Here is a 19712-nt window from a genome sequence, read left to right as displayed (position 1 = left end):
TGTTGAACCAAATAACTTGAGGGGGCGCAGCTGAAAGGACTCATATGAGAAACGCGCATTGTTAGCACCTATTCTGTTTACATACGCAGCCGCCAGTGTAACCGCCAGAGCCCAGCCCGACCATTCGCCCCGCATTATAATTGTCCACTCGCGCCAACGCCACGTGGAGCCTGCTTGCTGTTCTTCATCCATCTGCTCGGAACGAGTCGGGGACCGGACGAGGTGGACGCCATCGCCGGACCCTCAACCGACCATCTCCATCCCCGCGTGAGTCTGTGTCTGCGACCGAGTCAGAGAGCGAACGGGCCCGAGTCCAGGGAATAAGATAAGACTGTTTAAGGCTGTGTGAGACTGTGTGTGTGACACTGTGTGCTTCTTCTTCCTCTTCCTATCTTGTACATTTCTTATGTTTCCTCTTCTTTCTGTAAATTGGTAATAAATTGCTATGTTCTTCCTATTTTCTTGGTTTCCTCTCCATCCGATCGCATCAGTCTTTTCTCTCATTGGGTAAGCGTGGCACGATCGCAACCGCTTAGAATCGGGTTTAGTCCTTGTTAACGGCCCGAATCGCGGCTCGCTTCGCTCGGCGTGTCCACTAACGCCGTGGTTCGGGCGGAGGTTATTTCCTTGCTTCACGGTCGGTGTTAGCAAATAGGTATTAGGACTAAATCGACCAATAACCCGATTTAATAGCGACCGGAAGGAACGTATAACTTCCAGGACTCGCGTCGGCAAGATAGAAGGACAAGGGGATTAACCCCCCCCCCCCCCCCCCTGATAAGGGGAGAGCCGACGTTTGAGATCCGTAACAATATCCTTGATAGCCACAACACTTGGTCAATGTCATGTCCAAATAACAGCTTCATAGCTCAAAAGGTGCATGAGATATTGCCCAGATGAGAAAGGAAATAAATAAGTACTTAATTAATTGATAACAATTAAGTAACTAATCAATAAATTGATGAAACAACAAAAAATTACTCCACTCTCTGCCGCTCTATTCCTCATCCCTCAGATCGGCAGTCTGCAGCCTCCTCACTCTCTGCAGACCTGGACAAAATCACAGACTGGTCAAACAAGTGGAACATGTCTTTCAATCCTGACAAATCTCACACTCTCACTATGTCTCTCCAAAAAGACCGATTGGACAACCCTAGCATCTACTTTATCAACAATCCTCTCCAATAAGTTCCGTATCTCAAGCTTTTGGGTCTCAGTATCTGCCATGATCTTTCCTGGGAAAACCATATTTCCAATCTGGCCTCCAAAGCCAGTTGTCAACTGGGCATCCTCCGCCGTGCGAAGTCCTTCCTTGGCACACCTGAGCTCCTCATCACATACAAGGCTTTCATGCGCAGCTCAATGGAATACTGTTTCCCCTCTGGGCCGGCGCTCCTGCCTCACACCTAGCTCGGCCTCACGCTGTTGAAACCAAAGCTTTCAGAATCATTGGAATCTAACTCCGAGGGCCTTTCACTTACTCACCACAGGTAGGTTGGTGGTCTTTCTGTCTTCTACCGACTCCTCTCCGGCCTTGCTCCCCCAGCTCTCTCTGGGCTCTGTCCCCCAAATATTCCTGCAGGTCGCACAAGATCTGCCAGCAACCCTCTTATGGTTAAACTGCCAAAATCAAGACTCTCTGCTCACCTTCACTCCTGTTTTCTCCTGCCTCTGGAACAAACTCCCTCACTCTCTTCAATCCCACTCCTCCCTCCAGGTCTTTAAAACAGCTGTTCACCACCATCTCTTATCTTCCCCCATCCAAAACCTTGATCCCCGCTAATTCACCCCAGATCCACTTTTTTGAAATACCGAATTCTTTCCTGGAAGTCCTTGCAGAGTCCTTGTGTTTTATACTTCTCCCACCCCCCGCCCCCTTCCCACGCCTCCTCCCCCCAAGCCCTCTCTCTCCCACAGATCTCCCGATGTCCCTGTTCTCAAATGTTGTGTTTGTGTGCTTCCCCTTCTCTCCCAATCTTGTCTACTGCTCCCCATATTATGTTTTATGTGTCCGTTTGATTTTTTGTGTGATTAATGTTAGCTCTTTCACGAGCCTCGACCTTGATGACTGAGATATCGCCCGGACAAAGAAACAAGAAGACGTTATGCAGAGCACTATACTTGCAAAATCCACCCCCACCCCCCCCCCCCCCCCAAAAGGTTGCCATTGATCCATCAAAATGTCCATTTCATCAAGATTAAAGTTGACAACTTTGATCAAAGCTCAGGTCAATAGGATGAAAAGTGACAATTTTTCAAATGAAAATTGATGATTTTGGAGGTTTGACCTTGAGTTGACCTTTGACACTGACCTCAAAACTTGTTGGTTTCCCAATTTATTGACTCAATATACAAATGCTGTTCAATTTTCAAATCAATCAGATGAAAAATGGCGATTTTAGAATTTGACCTCCAGATGACCTTTGACCTCAAAATCAATAGGCTTCTCATAAGTGACGACCTGTACATCTTGGTGAAGTTTCGTGACGATCGGTTTAGAATTGTGACCTGTAGGCGAGTGTCAAACAAACAAACAAAGACAGACAGACAGAATAACAAACGCAACCGACAAATATACTTGAAAAATCTTCGATTTTGCAAGTAACAAGAAAGAAAAAGAAAGAAAACAAACAATCGGAGTGTAAACTGAGTACTCCCTTTCAGCGCGCGTCATCGCCGGGCACCAAAGGGGGCAGGGGAATGAACTGAAGGGGGCCCGGCGATTACTTCATGCAGCGCCTGGAGATGGAATAGGAAAGGAGTGATGTACAAAAGATAGACCTGATAATCTGACCAGAAACAAAATACCACCATGGAAACAGACTGGAAAAGCAGAGAGAACAAGTGAGGAAGGAAACGGGACAAATATAACAATTCAAGAAGGGAAACAGAAGTCCAAAGTTCAAGAAAAGAATCAGACAAATAAAAAATAAATACATGGGCTAGAACCATTAGCCGACCAAAATAAGCTCCAAATACAACAGTTAACAGGGAAAATAAAAACTATTATGAGGCCAAGAGAATAAAGCAAAATTAAGAGTTTGAAAACAACCCGAAAAAAATTATACAGAGAACTCAGGAAACAAACAAAATGTGGCAACTCCCCCTAAAAAAAGAGGATCTGGGAAAATTCTGGAAAAGGATAGATGAAGACGAAAGAGAACACAAGGAAGCAGACTGGAAATGACACTTAGAAAAGAAAAAACAACATCGACAGGAAATGCACCCAATGAGTGATTAATAAAGAGATAATCAGAAAACATCTCGCAAAAACGCCAAACTTAAAATACCAGGCCTGACGTCATAGGTCACGTGGTACGGGTGCCATCTTGGAAAAACAGAAAAACTTTGCACCTCTATATTCCCGAAAGCGCTGCATAGAAAAAATTGAGACATGGTTCATTGTAAAGACCTCTCCATGGGGAATAGCATATGTTAATGATGATGTCATCGGTTCCTCCATTATGACGTTGTGGCGGACACAAAAGCCCACTGGCGTGGTGACATCATTCCACGCACCAAGTGGGCGGTGGCCACGCCCGAGGGGTAGGCGTGGCCTCATGATATACCCCGGGCGACCAGCCCGGAGAAGTTCAGTGTTACAGTGTAGTCTTACAATAAAGACGTTTGTATGTTACCGCTTGTCCGTTTCCTCCTTGCTCACAAGCAGCGCGCGTAACGCCGCGCTTTACTGGTGACCCTCGACGTTGGATCTGCCGTAGCGATCCTTCCACACGCAACGACAAGTCAATGGCGATTAAACTTCCCGAATTTTGGGAGGCCCAGGCCGAGGTCTGGTTCGTTCAAGCCGAAGCCCAATTTCAGCTTCGGCGCCTCACCAACGACGACCTGCGCTACTGCCATGTCGTCGCCTCCCTCGGGCCCGGCACGGCCGCTCGAGTTGTGTCCGTCCTTCGCCACCCACCGGACGGCCACAAGTACGAGGCACTCAAGCGGCTACTCCTAGCCACGTTCAGCCTCACGGACGACGCACGGGCCGACCGCCTCCTGGATCTCCCCGAGCTCGGTGAGACGTGCCCGTCGGTCCGAATGGACCATATGCTGTCACTGATGGGCGACGAAGCCCCCGGTTCGCTATTCCGGGCGCTTTTCCGTCGCCAACTTCCAGCGCAGGTTCGCCTCGCGTTGGCCGGGACCGGGCTAACGGAACCCCGAGCATTGGCGGCCGAGGCGGACAAGTACTTCGCCGCTTCGGACACGCGGGCGAGCGTTGGCGTGGCCGTCACGGCCTTCGACGCTGCTGTTCCACAGCATCATCTTCTACAGCACGCTGAGTTTCAGCAGCATGCTGATACGCACCTCGTGAACACCGCCACGCCCCGCCCACCGCCGCGGCGAAAACCGCCACCGCGTGGAAACCCGTCGACTCCACCGGCCTGGCGGAGCCAGCCGCGCTCCTCCAGCTCCACCACCTGGTGCTGGTTCCACGCCAAGTTCGGCCACGAAGCTCGGCGGTGTCATCCGCCGTGCTCCTTCAACGGGTCGGGAAACGCCCGGGCCGGCGCTCAATTGTGGCGATGAGCGCCGGCCGTTCGAGCAGCCTGCTGTTCATAACGGACACCTTCTCCGGGCGCCGTTACCTGTGCGACACGGGAGCACAGGTGAGTGTCATTCCCGCCGGCACGTCAGACAAGCACGCCGCGGGTGGGGGCCCCGCGCTGCTTGCCGCGAACGGGACGCCCATCCGTACGTACGGAAAACGCTGCCTCTCTCTGCGGTTTGGAGGGCAGGTTTTCCGATGGACGTTCGTCACCGCCGACGTGCCCATGGCACTGCTTGGCGCGGACTTCCTGTGCGCTAATGGACTCCTGGTCGACGTCAAGCGCAGACGGCTTGTCCAGGCCGAGACGTTCAGCTCGCTCGCATGTGCGTTGCCCAGCTCAACGAGCGGCTTGCCAAGCGGCTTGCCGAACGATTCGGTTCCGGCCACGTTGGTCTGTACGCTTCCGGCAGCGGACGCATTCACCCGCCTCCTCGCCGGCTTCCCGGCCCTCACGCGGCCCACCTTCTCGGCGGGGGCCGTCAAGCACGGGGTGGCCCATCACATCCCCACCGTCGGGCCACCGGTCTACGCCCGGGCACGCCGCCTCGAGCCGACGAAGCTGGCGGTGGCAAAAGCGGGGTTCGCTACCCTGGAGCGACTCGGCATCGTTCGGCGCTCAGAGAGCGCTTGGGCGTCGCCGCTGCACATCGTGCCGAAGCCCGGCGGGGGATGGCGACCGTGCGGGGACTATCGCCGTCTCAATGACGCCACGACTCCCGACCGCTACCCCGTCCCCCACATTCAGGACTTTTCCGCCCGTTTGGCGGGCAGGTCCTTCTTCTCGAAGGTGGACCTCATACGCGGCTACCATCAGGTCCCCGTCAGGCCGGAGGACGTCCCGAAGACGGCGGTCATCACGCCATTCGGACTCTTCGAGTTCCTGCGCATGCCCTTCGGTCTGAAGAATGCGGCTCAGGCGTTCCAGCGACTGATGGACAGCGTCCTGCGCGACTTGGATTTTGTCTACGTCTACCTGGACGATATCCTCGTCGCCAGCGCGTCCCGCGAAGAGCACCTACGCCACCTCCGCACGCTCTTCGAACGCCTGGGCCAGCATGGCCTGATTGTGAACCCCGCAAAGTGCCGGTTCGGCGCCGCCACAATCGATTTTCTGGGGCACCGTGTCACCAGGCACGGAGCCGTCCCCCTGCCGGCCAAGGTGGAGGCGGTGAAGGGGTTTCCGCGCCCCCGCACGATCAGAGGGCTGCAGGAGTTCCTGGGCATGGTGAACTTTTACCATCGGTTCCTGCCCCGTATCGCCCAGCTCCTGCGCCCCCTGCACGAAGCTCTCCGAGGTAAGCCGGGCAAAGGCGACGTTACCTGGACCGAGCAGATGGACACGGCGTTCACGGGCGCGAAGCTCGCCTTGGCTAACGCCACCATGCTCGCGCACCCGGCGCCCGATGCACCGATCGCCCTCACCACCGATGCCTCGGACTACGCAGTGGGCGCGGTGCACGAGCAATGGGTGCGTGGAGCTTGGCAACCGCTGGCGTTCTTTAGCCGGCAGCTTCGCCCGCCCGAACGCCGTTACAGTACCTTCGACCGCGAGTTGCTCGGACTTCACTTGGCGGTCAGGCACTTCCGCCATCTGCTCGAGGGCCGGGCGTTCACTGCCTTCGTCGACCACAAGCCGCTGATCTTCGCGATGGGCAAGGTCACCGAGCCGTGGTCGGCCGGGCAGCAGCGTCACCTCTCGGCCGTGTCCGAGTACACGACGGACATCCAGCACGTCGCGGGGAAGGACAACCCGGTGGCGGATTGCCTTTCCCGGGCCGTCGCCCACGCAGTCCACCTCGGCATCGACTATGCCCGGATGGCAGCGGACCAGGCCGCTGACCCCGACGTCCAGGCCTTGCGGACCGCCGTCACGGGCCTCCGCGTCACCGAGGTGCCGTTCGACGGCGCGGGCGCGGCCCTCTTGTGCGACGTCTCCCTCGGGCGTCCTCGCCCCATTGTGCCCGCGGGCTGGCAGCGCCAGGTGTTTGACGCCATCCACGGCCTGTCCCACCCGGGCGCGAGGGCCTCCCAAAGGCTGATCGCCGACAAGTTCGTCTGGCATGGCCTCCGGAAGGCCGTCCGCGGCTGGGCCAGGACATGCCTCGCGTGCCAGCGCGCCAAGGTGCACCGGCACACCCAGGCCCCGTTGGCCCCGTTGGCCCCGTTCACGGTGCCGGAACGCCGGTTTGACCACGTCCACGTGGACCTGGTGGGACCTCTGCCCCCCTCGCGGGGTTTCACCCACGTCCTCACCATGGTGGACCGCACCACCCGGTGGCCGGAGGCCGTGCCCTTGGCGTCGACAACGGCGGCCGATGTCGCGCAGGCTTTCATCGCCACCTGGGTCGCCCGGTTCGGCGCCCCCTCAGACATCTCATCCGACCGCGGCCCCCAGTTCACCTCGGAGCTCTGGGGGGCGGTTGCGCAGGGGCTCGGGGTCCGGCTGCACCGAACCACGGCCTACCACCCCCAGGCTAACGGCCTGTGTGAGCGATTTCACCGCTCATTGAAGGCCGCGCTCCGGGCCACCCTCCGCGACGGCGGCTGGGTCGACAGGCTCCCCTGGGTTCTGCTGGGCCTCCGGACGGCGCCCAAGGAGGACCTGCGCGCATCCGCGGTGGAGTTGGTCTTCGGGCAACCGCTGCGGGTGCCGGGCGAGTTCCTCCCCGACTCCACGGCACCATGGTCCGCGGCACAGCAGCGCTCCGCTCTGCAAGAGACCGCCCAGAGGTTCGCCCCGGTGCCAACGGCATGCCACGGACACCCACCGACGCACGTCGCCCCGGAGCTTCGCACGGCGGAGTACGTCTTCGTCCGCCACGATGCCCATCGGACACCACTGCGGCCCCCGTACGACGGGCCTTTCCGCGTGCTGGAGACCGGGGCGAAGCACTTCACCCTGGACATCGGCGGTACTCCTGACCGCGTTTCGGTGGACCGCCTCAAGCCGGCCCACCTCGATGTGGACCATCCACCGCCAGTGGCCCGACCCCCACGTCGGGGCCGCCCTCCTGCGGGCGGACCCCCGGCACCGCCCAGCCCCGCCGCCACGGCGCCCCGCGGTCCTGCACCCATCCCAGGGGCAGCCAGGGGCATCCCACCTGGTATCCCTGCACCCCGGACGCCGCCGATCGCCAGGGGGCGCTTCGGCCGGGTCATTCGTCTGCCCCGCAAACTGGCCCTCCAGGTGCGCGGGAATTCTGGGGGGGCGCGTGTGGCGGACACAAAAGCCCACTGGCGTGGTGACATCATTCCACGCACCAAGTGGGCGGTGGCCACGCCCGAGGGGTAGGCGTGGCCTCATGATATACCCCGGGCGACCAGCCCGGAGAAGTTCAGTGTTACAGTGTAGTCTTACAATAAAGACGTTTGTATGTTACCGCTTGTCCGTTTCCTCCTTGCTCACAAGCAGCGCGCGTAACGCCGCGCTTTAACGTCATAATTCGACAAGTATGAAACTTCATCCGATCAAGATGAAATTTCTTGAGCATCTATGGATAAATTGGTGGAGAAATAATAATGATGACTTCATCAGTCAGGTGGCTCAGCCGCCATATTTGTTTTAACACAAAAGCCTTGAAAACCACTAAAAACACGTCCTGCCGAGGGTCTGCAATCTCTGATTGCTCTTTTTTGTTACTTTTGTAATGAGAAGCGGCTTTGGAAAAATGTCACAAAAAATGCTTTGCAAGAACTCCACGGAAGTGGCAGGAAGGGTCGTGTTATTAACCACCGTGGGGTATATAGACTACAGTAGATGTTTGAACAGGTGCCTAATAAAGGTGCCTGTCAATACCTGTTAAAGGGTGGATGAGCTCCCTTCGGGAGCCAACAGCGATCCAGGAAGGGGATCGTGTCTCCTAAAATAAAAAAACACCCCTCCAGTTGGACTTGTTTTTTTTAGGTAGTAGTAGGTTGTAGACAGCCACCGCTCAGGGTAGTACTACCGTTCAGACTTAGGAGCGTTAAAGTGGTGCCCGGAAACTTCTTACACTCTCCGTGTCAGGATTGCTGGTCTTACTTCCGGTCTCTCTTAAACTATAGTTACTGGGCCTCGCTTCAATCTGTCTTTCTCGCAAACAAACATCATACACTTGTCATCATTCACTTTTCTTCTCTTTTATTTAAATTTAAGGCCTGGCCTTGATGGGGACTATATAGTGATGAGGATGAGGCCTTCAACATAAAAAACAAAAAATCTCAAAAAATTATGGACGGATTCAGATCAAACTTGATGGGCAGGTTGTGTGTCTGACAAGGAAGAATCGAATCGATTTTGGTGAAGATCCGAATACGGATCTGTATACAATAATTTTTTAATTCTTCAGTGATTCTTCACCATTTAATGATGGGGACAAAAACGATACATAGCATGATATCTCAAAAGATTGTGGACGGCTTATAACAAAAGTAGGTGGACGAGTTGCTCAGGTGACAATAACAAGCCTATTAGATCAAGCTGAACAAGCAAGCACTCCATTTAACAGCGTTGATAAGGAACCCCTGGCTCAGCAAACGCTAGACAGCTGCTTGGTAACTGATCACACGCCGGGCTTCCTCTTTTAGTTTAGTGTTAAACAGCAGTAGTGACTATTTCAAAAGGTAATCATACGTGTTTGTGGTTCATCATATTTTTTGTGGTTTAACCTGAAACACCACGATAAGCTATTTATAAACGATAACACGGTGTTTGGCGAAGGAGGAAAATAAATTCACTACAACCTCAATTGCGTGACCCTTAGTCATCCTGTCAAGTTTGGTTGAGATTGGATAAGTAACGACCGAATGTATCCTGGTCAGACAGACAGACAGACATCAAATTGCGTATTTTAGTACGATTAACCCTTTCAACGTAATCATAATATATTATCTGAACACCAACATCAAGAAATTGCCATCAAATAAAAGTTTCCCGATAAAATTAAATAAAGAAAATTGGATTCTTAGTTGGACTGTTTGACATTCTCACTTGGTTACCTTGCTCATGATGCTGGGACTCAAAGTTTAAATCCCATAGACTAAACGTTTATCCGTTGTCCCACCAACATCCTCATACTTCATTTAAACATACATCGACGTCTCCTCATATCCCTGGCCTGCACGTAATATATATACAACTTCCTCCATGAGCCTGAGATCACTGTGTATTTTTTTTGAGGGTTCACACAGAAGTAAAAAAAATGAAGGCTTACTGATGCCGTATCGCCAGCAAAATCATCGGGTGTATCTGCTGGAGACGATTCCACCGAGCAGACGTCCTTGTCTGTGCTGCCGGGTGACTCGTTGTGGAGGTCGACACTGCCTACCAGGTCTGTGGACCGTGGTGCTGCCGGTGCATCGCATGGTTCGGGATGCTCCCACTGTGTTGTCCCCGTAGGAACATGCCAGTAGTATGTTCCAGATGCATCACTAACTTTTTTCCAGCCAGGAGGCAGGTCTGGATCAGAATCAAACGATGGTTCAGTCCAAAGTGCATCTGGGCATATGGAAGAAAATACCAAAAAAGTGAACCAGAACCAAAAGAACCACAAAAGATTATTATTACCTGCAGCACCTAAGGTGGATGGAGGTTGTGTTTTCACCCCTGTCTGCGTTTGTGAACAAGATATCTCTAAAAGTTGCGGACGGATTCCGACGAAATTTGGCAGAGAGGTAGCTTATGTGACAAGGACGAAATGATTCGATTTTGGTGACGATCCAGATGCGGATCCGGCTACGAGAATTTCTTAAGTGATTCTTCACCATTGAGAGATAGGGCCAAAACCGATACATAGCACGATATCTCAAAACATTTGGATCAAACTTGGTGGACCGATTGGGTGTGTGACAAGACCGAATCGATTTGTTTTTGGTGAAGTTTTGAATATGGATTCGGATCCAAGAATTATTAAATTTTTAAGCGATTCTTCACCAGAGAGATAGGGCGAAAAGCGGTAAATAACCTGATATTTGAGTTATGGACGAGTTATGACTAAACTTGGTGGATCGAGTTGGTTCGGTGACAAGAACAAGGCGATTCGATTTTGGTTCAGGTCCAAATCAAGATCCGGCCCATCAGTGGCATACAAACCATAAACTGTTCAGCCTGGCGGAGGTATGCCCTCCACCGAGTGCTGTTCTAGTATTACCTGTTGTTTGATCAATTACACAAATTATTTATTACACAAATTACACAAAATGTGTAATCGTTGGAGGATAAGACTTTTCGAAAACAGAGTTTGAGGCTCATGCAAACAAGAGCTTCGACTTTTTCACTCCTTTAAATAAATAAAAACATCTCAGACTCATAGAACAGCTTGGCTAGCTTGACATGGCATGTCTGAACAGAAATTACTCAACATGAAACCAATTTGTTCAAACCCACAATCATGATGGACCCAACTTTCAACATGAAGGAATCAAAGAAAATTAAATTGTCTCATTGGAAAAGGTGTTTTGTCATATCAACAGCACAAGGATGTAAATCTATTCATTTATGGACTTCACATTCTACATAACAGATATTTGTAATAATAAAAGAGAGTGAGTGTGTGTCCGTCAGTCCGTCTCCTCCATAACTCCAAAACCATGAAACCTAGCAGCCCCAAACTTTCCATGCATACTTCACGAACCACAAAGAGAGTAAACGAATGAAAAGTGGGTGTTTGGGTGTGTTAAAGCACCCCTTTTAAAGATCATTTACACTAAAAAAAAAAACAACCTTTGGGCAGCCGGGGTTCAGCTCGCTCAGCTTGGGGTCTAAATTCCGCCATTTTGTCTGCTCAGCTCAAGTATGCCTCGCCTCAGAACAGGTCAGTTTTTGTACAATAAAAAGCTTCATATCTACAAATGGTAATATAGCTGATCTTCATATCTATGAATCGCTGTATTCCTTTATACAGCACAATGCTTATAAACGCCAGTGTTCGTACCTTTATTTAATTTATGCACACATTTTACAACTAACATGCAATAAGCTCGATAATCTCTTCACCTGAACGGAATTTCAAATTTTTAACTGCGGAATTGACCTTAGCAGCAGTTTCAACTCCTAAAAAAGTGTTAATTTGTCTAAGTCGGACATTGTTGGACACTCTGGGCATCCCGACAGTTTCGTTGGAGGTGCTTGCTTGAGTGCTTGAGGCGCTTGGCAAGCGCTCTACAACCTGCTTGGTAATAGTACACTGCGGATTCACCATCATCTTACCTTCCCATTTGCTTTATTTGCCATTTTGCTTAAATAATTATGACGACTTTGTTACTCAACTTTGAGTGGAAGGCAGGGGCGTGGGTGGGATGAGGGAGGGGAAGCGGTGAGTGCCATGGTGCCAACTGCAGGTCGAGTCGCATCCCTCAAGGGAAGCCCATGTTATAATCTCTCTTAAAATGTACCGTGCTGTTTGAAAAAGACAGTTAGTTTGCTATCCCCCATCCCTCCCTCTTCTCCACCCCTCACCCCTTCTTTCTCCCGTCCCTCTTCCTTCTCTCTTCTCCCCTCCACCTGTCCCTTCCCCACCATTCCTCTCTCTCCCTCCCCTCACTCTCCTTCCCCCTCCCCTCTCTCTTCCTCTCTCCCTCCCTCGCCTTCCCCCTATCCTCTCCCCCACCGCTACACCCCTCTTTTCACCATCCCTTCCCCTCTCTCCCCCACCCCTCTCATTCCCCTATCCCTCTCTCTCTTTCCCACCCCTATTCCCTCCACCACTTGTATCCCCTCCCCCACTCCTATCCCCTCCCCCACTCCTATCCCCTCCCCCACTCCTATCCCCTCCCCCACTCCTATCCCCTCCCCCACTCCTATCCCCTCCCCCACTCCTTTCCACTTCCTCCCCTTCCCCTTCCTCCCCTCCTCACCCTTTTGCCACCTCCCCTCCTCACCCTTTTGCCACCCCTCCCCACCCATTATTAAAACATACATGTACCAGATAATAATGCAAATAACAATTACGATAACATCATCCTGAAGTGTTATGAAAAATGGGAAAAATGGGGTGTGAATAAATTACTAATTTTCTATATCATATCAATATCCATTCTGATATCACGTCTTGGAAAAGGAACCACCGTTCAATCAAGCACCACTGTTCTTGATTTGTCAAAAAACTAGTACACTTTATAAACCACACCAAAATGAACATATCCATTGTATATGAAGTTTCATTTGACCAAGAGAAAATAAACTGTTCACAGTCAACCCTGCAGGCAAACTGACATCTGACAACTTGCTGAGCCCACATGCTTGTAAGATAAAATCAGGGCCCCAGCTAGTGGTGCCCTCCAGTGGAAAAGTTAGTCAATGTGTTTCTGTGTGAGCACACTTGATTCTGCTAACACGTGTTACAGTGCAAATTAGAATATAAGCAACTAGAACGGCACACAGTAGAGAGCTTACCTCCGCCAGGTGAACAGTTTACGTTTTGTATCCAAGAGTAGACCAGAAAATCACAACACAGAATCACATTTTATCAAAATCATCCGTCCACAACTTTTTGAGATATCCTGCTAAATATCGTTTTTGGCCCTACCTCCCAATGGTGAAGAATCACTTAAGTCTTATAGAATTAAATAATTGTCACACACGAATCAATATTCAGATCTTCACCAAAATCGAATCGTTCTTGTCACACACGCAACCTGCCCACCAAGTTTCGTCCAAATCCGTCCACACGTTTTGAGATATCCTGCTATGTATCGTTTTTGGCCCCATCCCCCAATGGTGAAGAATGAATGAATGAATCACTTAAAAAATTCTACTAGCTGGATCCGGATCCGGATCTTCACCAAAATTGAATAGATTCTTCCTTGTCACACACCCAACCTGTCCAACAAGCTTCGTCCAAATCGGTCCATACCTTTTTTCGATATCCTGCTATGTATCGTTTTTGCCCCGAACTCCCAATGGTGAAGATTTTCTATATCATATCCCCGCAACCATATCCCCGTGTCCGATAAGGCACCAGGAAGGGCATCCGGCCATAAAAACATTGCCTCAAACAGGGAACCATGATTGTCATGGGGCCCGCAAGGCTAACCCCTGCTCTGGCGGGGAAAATGTCCTTAAAACGATCATTCATTCATTCCCAATGGTGAAGAATCACTTTAAAAATTATAGTAGCCGGATCCGGATCTTCACCAAAATCTAATCATTTCGTCGTTGTCACATAACACTACAATGAATGAATGAATGATCGTTTTAAGGCCATTTTTCCCCGCTAGAGCAGGGGTTGTTAGGGTTGTTAGGGTTCGTTGCGCAGGGATACGGTGTACCTATTCTAAATCGGGGTACACACCAGGATCATTCATCACAGCAAGCTGGTACTCAATTTGCCAAACTCGGAAGGATGACAGGCTGAGTCAACCCCCCTGACGTTAATTCAGCGATCGACAGGGATTCGAACTCAGGATCCTAGGATCCCAAGCCTGCACCGTAACCGTTAAGCCAACACCAGGCTTGTCACATACACTACATCTCTGCAAATTTAGTCTGAATCTGTCCACAACTTTTTAAGATATCTTGTTCACAAACGGACAGACAGACAAATGAAAAATCACTCATATAGAGCAACACTTGGCAATAGATAACAAAGTAAAATGGCACTCAGTAAAGCATCCTTTTTACCTCACAAATAATTGGTGGTTGGATTCTGTGACCTGACAAGCAAATAGTCTTCAAATTTTAAGTTAATCGGATGAAAATTGACAATTTTAGAAATTTGGCCTATGCTATCCTCAAAAATAGTTGGTGGTTGGTTTCAGTAAACTGATATGCAAAACCTATTCAAATTTCAAGTGAATCGGATGAAAATTGAGGATTTTAGAAATTTGAAAAAAACGTGGTTGACCTTTGGCTATGTTGATCTCAAAAATAGTTGGTGGTTGAATTCAGTTAGCCGATATGAAAATCCTATTCAAATTTCAAGTTAATCGGATGAAAATTGAGGATTTTAGAAATTTGAAAAAAAGCGGTTGACCTTAGGCTTATGTTGACCTTTTGACCTTAAAAATATATGGGATTTTGTCAGACCACGAACTCTACCATTTGGTGAAGTTTCGTGAGGATCGGTTTAAAATTGTAACATGTAGGCATGTATAAGTAAGTGGACAGACAAATAAAAAAATCGCTCATTGAGCGACACATGGAAAAAGAGAACAAAGTAGAATGGCACTCCGTAGAGCATCCTTTTGACTTCACAAATAATTGGTGGTTGAATTATGTGACCTGATATGCAAATCTTCTTCAAATTAAGTTAATCGGATGAAAATTGTCAATTTTGGAAATTTGGCCAATGTTGACCTTTTGGCCTACGTTGACCTCAAAAATAGTTGGTGGTTGAATTCAGTTAGCCAAAATGAAAATCCTATTCAAATTTAAATTAAATCGGATTAAAATTGAGGATTTTACAAATTTGAAAAAAGTGGTTGACCTTTTGGCCTATGTTGACCTTTTGGCCTATGTTGATCTCCAAGATACTTGGTGGTTGAATTCAGTTCGCTGTGTTAATCCTATTCAAATTTTGAAGTCAGTCGGATGAAAAGAGGATTTTAGAAATTTGAGAAAAGTTGGCCTTTTGGCCTATGTTGATCTGCAAAATAGTTGGTGGTTGAATTCAGTTAGCTGTTATGAAAATCCTATTCAAATTTCAAGTCAATCGGATGAAAATTGAGGATTTTAGAAATTTGAAAAAAGTGGTTGACCTTTGGCCTATGTTGAGATTTTGACCTTTTGACCTCAAAAATATATAGGATTTTGTCAGACCGTGAACTCTACCATTTGGTGAAGTTTCCTGAAGATCGGTTTAAAATTGTGACCTGTCAGCAAGTATAAGTGAGCGGACAGACAAACAAACACAAAAAAAATCATTCGGAGAGTGACACTTGGCAAAAGAGAACAAAGTGGAATGGCACTCGGTAGCGCATCCTTTAGACCTCACAAATAATTGGTGGTTGCATTATGTGACCTGATATGCAAATCGTCTTCAAATTCAGTTAATCGGATTATTTTAGAAATCGATTGAATTTCTTGATCGGAATTTTAGAAAGAAAATAGATCGAAAGTTGATCGAATTTTAGAAACAATTTTAGTAATTGGGCCTATGTTGACCTTTTGACATCAAAAATATATAGGATTTTGTTGGACCACGAACTCTACCATTTGGTGAAGTTTCGTGAAGATCGGTTTAAAATTGTGACCTGCAGGCAAGTATAAGTGAGCGGACAGACAAACTCACATACACACACACACACAAGCCAGAGTGATCAACAAACGTGCAAAAAAAAATAATTTTTGGACAAGTACCAAACACACACAAACAAACACACAAGGCTACGAGTGATCAACATACTGGTCAAACCAAAAAATTTTGGCCAAGTAACAAAACGACAGGGGTGAAAACACAACGTCCATCCACCTTTGGTGGCGGAGGTAATACAAGGCAGAGGAATACGCACGCACACACAGATCCTGGAAGCTGAAGTGTCGAAATTGTACAAGTGATAATTGGAGCAATGGGAATGATAAAGAAGGACCTCACAAAAAATGTTTAAAACGATCCTTGGGAATATTAACACAAACTGTAGTTGGAAGCTGTCGGAGGTCAGTGATGACTGATGATCTTTAAAAGAGACCTCGGAACAAAACTTTGAAAACAACAAGACTTCACAGTTTGGTCCATGAATCGTGAACCCCCACCCCAGTTTGTTGTTAGGGTTAGGGTAGGCTAACCCTAAACCTAACCCCACCCCACTTGGTAAAAAATAAAATGCAGGTGGATACTTCGCTTAACTCGAACAGTGTGGCATTAATGGATGTGCTGAAAATCACATGGAAATTAACTTAGGAATCCATCCGATAGCATTAGTTGGTGGCCATTAAAGATTACACGGTGGCTTTCAACGAAATGTAAACGAATTAGCGCTCACAACTTGGTGAGATTACAAATGTTATCCTGAAAGTACAGGTGGCCCTGCATCAGCAAATATGTCACAACCACACGCTGCCCCCTCTCATCCTCCCTCCATAATAGGGTCGGGAATGATAGCCTCGATGTACGCACACTCACCTTGAGCTGTCTAGCCTGAGTTTGAACCTCAGACCAGATATAAACTACCATTCTGGTGTTTCGTATGGAAGGCTATTTATCAACATATGTGCCGTCGTTCAGATGGACCTTACATTGGGTGTCCCTTCTGCTGGAATTAGTTGTACATTAAATATCCCATTGTTTCCTTCCCAAAGAGCAGGCAAGCTGTCGGTGGCACCCTGGCACAGCACGAGTGGCACTGCCAAGCCCCGAGCAAATGATGCTAACCGCAGCCAACAGCCCCGTGTGCTTGTACTGTGGCTACATTTACCATACTACGTGCATACATTTGAGAGTGATATGGAGGTAAAATGATATAGTTTGCCATAGTCCAGGCATAATGGACTCTTATGGGAAAGATAGCTGTGTGACCATGGAACATGTGATTGAATTATTCTCTTCTCTTCTCTTCTCTGCATATGCAGCGGTCTCTGCAGGCAACGCATCAGCAATAAGCGTTTTAACTTAAACTCATGGTCAAATCTAAACCAATACATTTCAAGGTGTGCACAAAAACACTCGAGTTCTCACGTAGCCTTGTTTTTGTGTAGAGCAAAGTTCGATGCAAAACACCCAGATTAAAAATATTCAAAACCATCATACCACATGGAAAATATTCAACACGTGAAAAATATTCCAAAAATATTGGCACCCTTGCACTTTTTTTTTCAAATAATGCACCATTTCTTCCAGAAAATTGTTGAAATTAATAAATATTTTGGTGTTCACATTTGTATTTTTTTGTTTGCAGTGGAACAAAACAAAAAAGGTCTTATCTTATCTTATCTTATTCCACACAGAAATCCTAAAATGGCCCAGACAATATTATTGGAACCTTTAAGAAGTTGTTAGAAATAATTAGATTTCAAGCAGGTGATTCTCCTTTACTTTGGAATTGAACTCACCTGTGGTGAATTGCAGGTGCCTGCAATATAAAATATCACTCATTCAACCAGTTTGAATTGAGAAAAGGAGTCATTCTGCTGTTTTTTCACCGTGTGTACCGTAATGAGCACGGAGAAAAGAAGGAAAACCAGAGAATTGTTTGAGGAGGTCAGACACAAGATTGTAGTCAAGCATGGACAATCTCAAGGCTACAAGGCTACGAATCCATCTTCAGAGACCTTGATGTTCCTGTGCCCACCATACGCAATGTTATCAGTAGGTTTAAGGCCCATGGCACGGCAGCCAACCTCCCTGAATGTGGCGGCAAGAGAAACCTTGATCGAAGATTGCAGCGAAGGATTGTTAAAATGGTGGAGAAAGCACCTCAATCAACTGCCAAACAGATTCAAGCTGACCTTCAGACACAAGGTACGACAGTTTCAACTCGCACCATCCGTCGCCAAATCAGTGAAAGCGGTTCTATGGTAGGAGACCCAGGAGGACACCACTGCTGAGAAAGCCTGACTGGAGTTTGCGAAAACGCACCTGAACAAGCCAAAATCCTTCTGGGAAAATGTCCTGTGGACAGATGAGACCAAAGCAGAGCTTTTTGGTAAAGAACATCATCTCTATGTTTACAGAAAACAAAATGTCCTGTGGACAGATGAGACCAAAGTAGAGCTTTTTGGTGAAGAACATCATCTCTATGTTTACAGAAAACAAAATGTCCTGTGGACAGATGAGACCAAAGTAGAGCTTTTTGGTAAAGCACATCATCTCTATGTTTACAGAAAACAAAATGTCCTGTGGACAGATGAGACCAAAGTAGAGCTTTTTCGTAAAGCACATCATCTCTATGTTTACAGAAAACAAAATGTCCTGTGGACAGATGAGACCAAAGTAGCGCTTTTTCATAACGCACATCATCTCTATGTTTACAGAAAACAAAATGTCCTGTGGACAGATGAGACCAAAGCAGAACTTTTTGGTAAAGCACATCTCTAGGTTTACAGAAAACAAAATGGAGCCTTCAAAGAAAAGAACACCTTCCCCACAGTCAAACATGGAGGAGGTTCAGTGATGTTTTGGGGTTGCTGTGCTGCCTCTGGCATTGGGTGCCTTGATTGTGTGCATGGCATCATGAAATCAGGAGATTACCATGGCATTTTGGAGTGCAATGCTCAACCCAGTGTAAGAAAGCTGGGTCTCCGTCGAAGGTCATGGGTCTTGCAGCAGGACAATGCCCCTAAGCACACTTCAAAAAGCACCCAGGAATGGTTCAAGACAAAACTGTAGACTGCTCTGAAGTGGCCAACAATGAGTCCAGATCTAAATCCCATTGAACACCTGTGGGGAGATCTGAAAACAGCAGTTGGGAGAAGGCACCCTTTCAATCTGGGAGAACTGGAGCAGTTTGCACAAGAAGAGTGGGCCAAACTGCCAGTAGAGAGGAGTAGGAAGCTCATTCATGGCTATAGGAAGTGCTTGACTGCAGTTATTTTGTCCAAAGGCTGTGGGTGCTACCAAATATTAAATCGAAGGTGCCAATAATTTTGTTAATGCCATTTCTTTTTATTTTCTGATTTGAAAGGATATATTAAGTTCTGAATCAAAAACAAAGGTTCGGTAAAATTAACAGTGAAACAGAGAATTGTGGAGACCAAATACTTTGGTCAATTTCAACTTATTTTTGGAGAAATTTTTTCTTTTCTTCTTTGAAAGTTATTTTTAGGGTTATATGAAAAAAGTGCAAGGGTGTCAATATTTTCGCCCACGACTGTATGCCGATGTTATTACAGTCAAGGTGATATACAAATGGTTATCTTCCTGGTTGTTCTTCGTTCGTATGGAGCACAAGGCTGCAGGGTTGCATCATTGTATGAAGGCACGGCTGTGCTGCTGATGGAATAACGCCCTCTGCTGGTTAGGGCACGAATTGGGTAATTGGCCACGGTGCAGGCGATAGCTTGCCTACTCTTCATGAAGGACATCATGCAATCTTTGTCATCCCCCAACTAATGTCGGTAGACAGGACTCAAGTTTAACGGTCAAACTAGGGAAAGCACACACATTGATGAATCAGCCTGTTTTGTGAAACACCGGGATGACGGTTTATAGCTGGGTCGGGATTCAAACCCAGGCTAGACCTGTAGGCCATCATGTCAGCCCATTTATCTGATTATGAAACATTGATATAAAAATTA

General features: G+C 48.1%; 1 protein-coding gene across 9 annotated transcripts in view; it reads right to left on the bottom strand.

Moving 5' to 3' along the window:
- Window positions 1-19712, bottom strand: part of LOC137425717 (amyloid beta precursor protein binding family B member 2) — a 156049-nt gene that overhangs the window by 87332 nt on the left and 49005 nt on the right. For all 9 annotated transcript variants that reach the window (XM_068114435.2, XM_068114439.2, XM_068114436.2 and 6 more), the window contains exon 4: window positions 9757-10040. In XM_068114435.2, coding sequence (XP_067970536.2) covers window positions 9757-10040 — 284 coding nt within the window. The remainder of the gene's footprint in view (window positions 1-9756; window positions 10041-19712) is intronic.

Source organism: Myxine glutinosa, chromosome 4, assembly GCF_964187855.1.
Source record: "Myxine glutinosa chromosome 4, kmMyxGlut1.1, whole genome shotgun sequence".
Lineage (NCBI taxonomy): Eukaryota > Metazoa > Chordata > Myxini > Myxiniformes > Myxinidae > Myxine > Myxine glutinosa.
This window is presented reverse-complemented; position numbering and strand designations above follow the sequence as displayed.